Source organism: Terrapene carolina, unplaced genomic scaffold (assembly GCF_002925995.2).
Source record: "Terrapene carolina triunguis isolate 2854851 unplaced genomic scaffold, T_m_triunguis-2.0 Scaffold30062, whole genome shotgun sequence".
Taxonomy (NCBI): Eukaryota; Metazoa; Chordata; order Testudines; family Emydidae; genus Terrapene; species Terrapene triunguis.
Window position 1 is genome coordinate 30,120 of NW_020694413.1, and position 8,465 is coordinate 38,584.

Here is an 8,465-nt window from a genome sequence, read left to right on the forward strand (position 1 = left end):
TTGTAGACAATTCTCTGAAAACATCTTTTCAGTGTTCAGTAGCAATCAAAAAAGCTGACAGAATTTTAGTTCAATGGGGTTCAAAAAGAACTAGATAAATTCATGGAGGATAGGTGCATCAATAGCTGTTAACCAAGTTGTTTAGGAACACAATCCCATGTTCTGGGTTTCCCTAGACTCTGAATGCCAGATGATGGGACTAAACAACCATAGATGGATCCCTCGATAATAGCCCTGTTCTGTTCTTTCCCTGTGAAGAACTTGGCATTGGCCCGTGTCAGGATACTGGACTAGATGGACCATTGGTATCACCCAGTATGGTCATTCTTATGTTCTTATCTGAGTCTCCTTTTTCTTCTCTGTGTGCTGTTCCTCATAGTAGATGGGGCCCACATACCTCACTATCTCAAATGGTCCCTGCCATGAACCAGTAATTTGAACAGCAAACTTGGAAGTAACAATAACACTCATTCACCCAGTCTGAACATTCACAGGTAGATTCCTTTGTTATAGGCCTTCCCTTGTACCTGTTGCCCATTTAGCAAAATTCTTCCAGCAAACACCCGCAAAGTCTAGAGGCCATTTCTTAATTAAAGAATGTATTGGACTATGTTCATTGCCTGGGGTCTTTGCTCTTCCATGTTTCTCCAAGCAGGTCTGGAAAGCCTCGAAGCTGCTTCCCAGACAGCAGTTCAAAGAGAGAAAACTTGGTGGCTTGAGGCACCTTCCTGATAGCAAAAAAAGAGGTGGGGAAAGAGTTGGTCCCAATGTTTGCAATCTGAGGCTACAAACTTCTTTAACATCACCATCAGACTTCTGTGATATCACTCTACCAACCCATCATTGTCAAAATTGTTCTTAATGCCCTTACCCTCAGTAGATTGCACACTTCTTTCATTGGTAGTAAAGTGAAGTTAGGTCCTTGATTAGTAAGTATTTCTTTGGGTATTGCCACCCGGGAAAGGAATTTCATAACATTATTTCCTCATTTGGCTCGTAACCAGGTTGCTAGGACTATGCCTAGAGGTCAGTAAACCTGGCTGAGTACATTTGTCACTGAACCGTGCCTGTGGTCTACCTTTATCAGTAACATCAAAGTTTGCTGTATTAGCAGGCTGCCTTATGACTAAAGCTCCAAAGCAGAAGCGATGAGCAACCTGAACAGAATTACCGAGGCAACAACATTCCAGCCTTCAGCACTTGACAACAGCCAGCTGACACTCTGAGCCCAGGGGTGAAGAACTCTAGCATCTGGAGCAAGTCAACGAATGTGGTGCCTCCTGCCCAAAGCGTGGTCACTGCCTCAGTCGCTGGGGTTCCACCACTTCCCCATTCACCGCAGCAAGTTGTTCATAGGCGTGGCTAAGGATAAGATTATGTAACAGAAGTCATGGATTCTGTGCCTTTCAGAGACCTCCGCGACATTTTCCACTTCAGCTTCGGGGCTGTGGAGCCAAAGCTCTCAGCCAGCGGGAGCCCCTGAGCTCTCAGTTGCCATCAGTGGCCGAGGACCGTACAGATCTCAGACAACATGGGTGACTGGGGGACTCAGATCTGAGCTGCTGCAGGTGGCCAGGGCCCTAGAGCTCTGTGACACAGGGGCTGCGGTATGGGCTCTGGAGCTCTGAGTTGCTGGGGCTGCGGCGGAGGCTACAGAGCTATTAGCCGTGGCGGCAGCAGGTGCTGGACCTTTCCCTCTCCCGATGTGGGGACTGGGCTCTCATCCTCCCGACTGGGCTTTAATCGTCCCTCTGTCAGTTCACCCCTTATTTTTCGTAAAAGTCACAGAAAGGTCATGAGCTTCCATGATTTTTTGTTTATTACCCATGACCTGTCCCTGAGTTTTACTAAAAATAAGCGTGACAAAATCTTAGCCTTAGGCATGACTGATCATATGCTCTGTCCTCATTCCTGAACAAAATTGTGTGGTGGACCAGGAAAGCCACTCCCCGGGTGAATGTGTTACCCGAGGTTTTTTCAACCCAAAGCTCTTGGTAACTTTTACTCTGTGCGAGGTGGTGTCAGGAAATAAATCAGGGGAGACACGGCCGTCTGACCGATAGCTGGCTGGCACAAACAGGACAACACAAGAGTGCTTTCACTTAAAGCTAAACTTTACTGAGTGTCAAGCACTTACACACGTCCACAACAGGTTAGTAACACACCTCCAACCCTCAATAATTACAAAAGCTGAGTGTGGCTCTCGAGTGGCAAAGTGGCAGCCCGTCTGTGGGGAACACAAGATGCATCCAGTGGGAGAGTTTCCCTACCTCAAACTTTTCCCCTTATTTATACATTAGCAATACAATGACATGTCACTTAAAGAAAACTTGTTAAGCCATTTCAAAAGTAAAGCAAGAGGTTTCCTTCTGGTCATCGATTGATCTATCATATCCCCACAGTCTTATTCATCTCTCCTCATACGGAAGGTGTTCCATACCTCTAATAATTTCTGTTGCCCTTCTCTGTATCTTTTCCAATTCCAATATATCTTTTTTTCAGATGAGGTAACCAGATCTGCATGCAGTATTCAAATTGTGAATGTACCATGGATTTATATAGAAGTGACATGATATTGTCTGTCTCATTATCTATTCTTTTCCTAATGATTCCCAACATTCTGTTAGCTTTTTCCACTGCTGCACATTGAGTGGATGTTTTCAGAGAACTATCCACAATGACTCCAATATCTCTTTCTTGAGTGGTAACAGCTAATTTAGAGCCCATTATGATATATGTATAGCTGAGATTGTTTTCCTATGTGCATTAGTTTGCATTTCTCAACCTTGAATTTCATCTGCCATTTTATGGCCCAGTCACCCAGTTTTGTGGGATCCCTTTAAAACTCTTCACAGTCCACTTTGATCTTAACTATCTTGAGTAGTTTTGTATCATCTACAAACTTTGCCACCTCACGATATATCCCTTTCTCCAGATCATTTAGGAATATGTTGAACAGTATTGGTCCCAGTATACCATCTGGTCCTGGTGACTTATTACTGTTTAATTTATCCATTTGTTCCAAAACCTCTTCTAATGACTCCTAAATCTGGGCCATTTCCTCAGATTTGTCACCTAAAAAGAATGGCTCAGGTTTGGGAATCTCCCTCACATACCCAGCTGTGAAGACCGATGCAAATAATTCATTTGGTTTCTCTGGAATGGCCTTATCATACTTGACTTCTCCTTTAGCATCTCCATTATCTAGTGGCTTCACTAGTTGTTTATCAGGCTTCCTGCTTCTGATGCACTTAAAGCACTTTTTGCTGTTACTTTTTGAGTCTTTGGCTAGTTGTTCTTCAAATTCTTTTTTGGCCATCCTTCTATATTTACACGTCATTTGCCAACATGTATACTCCTTTCTATTTTCCTGCATAGAATTTAAATTCCACTTTTTAACTGATGCCTTTTTGCCTTTAACTGGTTCTTTTACTTTGTTCTTTAGCCACAGTGGCACTTTTTTGGTCCCCTTACTATGTTTTTTAAGGTGGGACATACTTTTAAATTGAGCCTCTGTCATAGTGTCTTTAGAAAGATTCCATGCAGCTTGCAGGGATTGCATTTTTGGCATTGTACCTTTTCATTTCTGTTTAACTAACTTCCTCATTTCTCTGTAGGCCCCCTTTCTGAAATTAAATGCTTCTGTGGTGGGCTGCTGTGGTGTTTCCCGCCCCCAACCAACAGGAATATTAAATTTTATTATGTTATTTTCACTATTACCAAGTGGTTCAGCTATATTCACCTCTTGGACCAGATCCTATGCTTTCACTTAGGACTAAATCAAGAATTGCCGCTCCTCTTGTGGGTTCCAGGACTAGCTGTTCCAAGAAGCAGTTGTTTACGGTGTCAAGAAACTTTCTCTGTGCATCCTGTCCTGAGGTGACATGTACTCAGTCTATATGAGGATAGATGAAATCCCCCACTATTATTGAGTGTTTTTATTTGTATAGCCTCTCTAATCTCCCTGATCATTTCACTTTCACAGCCGCTATCACCATCCTGGTCAGGTGGTCAGTAATATATCTCTACCGCTATATTCTTATATTAGAGAATGGAATTTCTATCCATAGAGATTCTATGGTACAGTTTGATTAATTTATGATTTTTACTTAATTTATTCTATGCTTTCTTTCATATATAATGCCACTCCCTCACCAGCACAACCTGTTCTGTCCTTCCGATATATTTTGTACTCTGATTTTACTGTATCCCATTCATGACTCTTTGTACCCCAGATAGTCATGAATCACTCTAGTTAAGGACTGGAAAAACAAACTTCAAAAGCAGAGAAACATACTTACGCAAACGGCAGCTGCACAAACTTCAAGGCTGGCTGCATCTTACAAGGCCTCCCTTGACCTAGTGAAATGTCAAAAGCCTTTTGGGGACGGGGATGTGGTCAAAAGATGTGCATGAAGGATGAACAAATGGCAATAGATTTTGAAAGTGTGTCTGTGACAGATCAGCTGACTCTGGACCATCATGGAAGGGGCTGAGGAGATGCTTTGGGCCAGAGCAGCCCTGCCCTGACCAACTTGCAAACAAAGCCAGAATTGGAGGAAGAGTTAAAAGGAGGGAACTCCACTCAGATACGGCTAACTCTGGGAAAGGGGCAGCTCTTGAACTTCCTAGCTTCCAGAGAGAGGCCAGGCAGCCAAGGCTGCTTCTTCCCTCACAGAGATAGGACACGGATCAGCAGCAATGCCTGGTGCAACAAACGCTGTCCTTTCTCCACTCTCCAGGGGCAGTGGGGAATCTGACAGTGGGATGTCGAACCCCACTTTGATCCTGGTAAACTCATTAAGGTGGGCCATGGTGATGACCCTGAGGCGTTCCTTACCACCTTTGAGCAGGTGGTGGTAGCAGTGCAGTGGCCGCCGAACATTGGGCTGCATTATTAGCCCCCACCTGACTAGACCAACCCAGGCCACCAACCGGGGGTTCAACCTGATGGCTGCTCAGGATTACCCCAGTTCCGGCGTTAGGGGGTAACAAGCATAGCAATTGCCTGGGGCCTCAAGGCACTGTGGGTAAATGTAGTGTGAGTATTACAGTAATTTAATCTCTAAAAGTGGAAATAAGACTCTAACGAGTCTGCAAGACTCAGTTTGCCGTGAGAATCTGAGTCCGTGGTATCAGAGAATCATTTCTTCACTCATGTGGGAGGCGCTTAGGCTGAAGTTCTCCAGGGTCTATTTTCTGCTCTTCCCACTGTTCACGAAGCCAAGGGAATTGTCTAGGAGTCCAGGCCAACCTGAGAGTCTGCAGGGACTGTACAGGGGAATTATAAAGGTCGCTGTCCAGAACACTGAATGTCAGACATGTGAGATTCATATACTGATCATCAGGGCTCTGCCTTTTTGTCGGAGTATGGAGATTTCCTTTCTCTGCTGAGCAGGATTTTGGTGACTTGCCTGTTTCTGCAATAAAATTAGTCCTAAGGGCTCAGGAAGGGTTCCAGGGTTCAAGTCAAGAACCATCTGGGCTGGAATTAGTTAGTTCAACTGGAGTCGTCCCGAGGCCCCTAAGGAAAGGTGACCTCATTTGGACCAAAGAGGAAATGGCGGGAGAGTTGCTGAAATCTCAAACTCACAGGTTTAAAGGTTCATAACAAGTGGGATAATATATATTTTTCAAGGAGAGGGAGGGGTCTTTGAAAGCTCTAAAATTTTACATTGTTTTATTTTTGAATGCATTTTGTACATAATTCTACATTTGTAAGTTCAAAGAGATTGCATTACAGTACTTGTATTAGGTGAATTGAAAAATACAATTTCTTTTGTTTTTTTAAAGTGCAAATACTTGTAATCAAAAATAATTTTAAAGTGAGCACTGTACACTTTGACTTCTGTGTTGTAATTGCAATCAATATATTTGAAAATATCCAAAAATATTTAAATAAATGGCATTCTATTATTGCTTAACAGTGTTATTAATCACCTAATTAATAGTGATTAATTTTTAATTGCTTGATAGCCCTAATTAGAACACATATTGTTTGGTTCGACCCAGTTTACCAACCAATCCAGATTGCTCTGAATCAGTGACCTGTCCTCTTCATTATTTATGATCCCCCAACCCAATTTTGATGTCATCTTCAAACTTCATCAATATTCAGGCATGAGAAGGATAAGCAGCTGAGTTGCTGACACATATCTTTGCTTACACTTGTCAGTTAAAATTTTTTATTTATGTCTCAGACAAAGCTGGTGCCTGAAGAAAGTGTCTCACCCAAAGAAACAAGGGAAGTAACAGAGGTGTAAGCCTGTAGCCCTAAATACCAAGGCCCATGTTCCCTTCCTGCCCATTCTATTAAGCAAAAAGTCATACCCCAGCATGATAATGTGTGTTTCCATTGGGGTAACTTGGCTAGTTTCCAACATAGGAATTGCATCGTGGATCAGATCTATGGTCCGTCTAGTCCAGTGTCCTCTCTCTGACAGTGACAGCCCCAGGTGTTGCAGTAGATGGTGAAAGAAACCCAGCAATAGGTGGATGGGGGGTGGTGCCTTGACCATCATGAGGGTGTCACCTCTAATGCCAAACAGTGAGAGATTGTCTTGTGCCCTGAAACATGTGGGCCTATCGGCTTTCCAAAATATGTATTAAGGTGTAATTATTGTAACTGGATAGTCTCATTATCCATGCAAATGTCTCTTCTTGATTCTTGCTTAGCTAATGGTCTCAATTACCTCTTGTGGCAATTAGTTCCTCAGTCTAATTAGGCATTGAGTGAAGAAAGCATACTTTTTATCTATTTTGAATTTGCCATGTTTCAGTTTAATTGAATGTCCTCTTGATCTTGTGTTATGAGACAGGGAGACCACATTCTTGATCTACCAGTCCATATTTTATAGACTTTTTTCATGTCCTCTCTTATTCATCTCCTTTGTAATGTAACAATCCCAGTCTTTTTAATCTCTCTTTTATGAGAGTTCCCCTGGGTCCTTCATCATTCTCATTTCACTTCCCTGAGCCCTTTCTAGATCTGCAATATCCCGTGTAAGAAGGGTGCCCAGTACTACACAGAGGAGTCCAGAGGAGGGTGAAACATTGACTGACTGATCCCATGGCATTGTATTTTCTGTATGATTCCTCATCTCACTCCTCCTGGATCCCAATGTTTTGCTTAGTTTCTGTCCGTGTTTGTACTGTGAGCAGGATTTCCCAGAGCTGTATAACATGACCCACAGGTCCCTGCCCTTAGTTCATACAGTTAAATTAGAATATTGTCAGGTGTTTGAGGAGTTTTTCCCTCAAATGGGCATACACGTTGCAGTTATTGACATTGAAGTTCATCTGCCATCGTGCTGCCCATTCACCTGGCTTGGTTAGTTCCTTCTGAGAACTTCTCTGGACTTGACTATGACCTCAATTATTTGGTGCCATTTGCAAATGTTGCCACCTCACTGCTCACTCCCCTTTCTAGATTGGTAATAACTATAAAATATTTACTATACTAATTGTTATAAAGTGTGTAACCCCCCTCACTGTGCTTCTCTCCCTTCACAGGAACCTTCAGCATTTCTGAGCCCGATCAATGCTTCAACCATCTCATGGCAGCTTTCAACCTCACCCCCTCTGACCCTTCAACATTCATCCTAATGGGCATCCCTGGCCTGGAGGCTGCTCACATCTGGATTTCCATCCCTTTCTCTATGTCCTATATTATCGGTCTGATGGGAAATTTCACAGTTCTCTTTGTTGTATACAAAGAGCAGACCCTGCACAAGCCGATGTACCTGCTGCTTTGCATGCTGGCGCTCACAGACATAGGCATGTCTACCTCCATCGTGCCGAAGGCACTGTGTATATTTTGGTTCAATTTGAAAGGCATTACTGTGGGTGGCTGCCTCACCCAGATGTTCTTCCTTCATGCGGTTTCTGTTATGAAGTCAGCCGTCCTCGTGACAATGGCCTTTGATCGCTACATTGCCAGATGTAACCCTCTGAGTTATGCCACCATCCTCACCAACACACGGATAGCTAAGCCAGGGCTTGTGGGTTTGATAAGGGCTGTTCCCTATGCTCTGCCCATGCCCCTGCTCCTGAGCAGGCTGCCATTCTGTGCCAACCGCATTATCCCCACCACGTTCTGTGAGCACATGGCTGTGGCAAAGATGTCGTGTGGGGACATCACAGTCAACAGGACGTACGGCTTGGTCTTAGGAATTGTATTCATCGGGTTAGATCTGACTCTCATTGCCCTGTCCTATGGTCTGATCATCAGGGCTGTCCTCAGAATCTCCTCCAAAGAAGCCCACCAGAAAGCCCTCAGCACCTGCACAACCCACATCTGTGTGATTCTGATGTCGTATGCTTCCAACCTCTTCTCTAACCTAACCCACCGATTTGGTCAGGGAATTGCTTCCCACGTTCACATCATCTTGGCCAACCTCTATTTCTTTGTCCCCCCCCATGCTCAACCCTATCATTTATGGGGTCAAAACCCAAGAGCTTCGTGA

At 43.7% G+C, this 8,465-nt stretch overlaps 1 protein-coding gene across 1 annotated transcript; it reads left to right on the forward strand.

The window, feature by feature from the left end:
* Positions 1-7,556: 7,556 nt before the first annotated feature.
* Positions 7,557-8,465, forward strand: LOC112124540 (olfactory receptor 52E2-like). The gene has a single exon (XM_024223024.1). It carries the CDS (start codon positions 7,557-7,559, stop codon positions 8,463-8,465), a length of 909 nt encoding a protein of 302 aa, XP_024078792.1.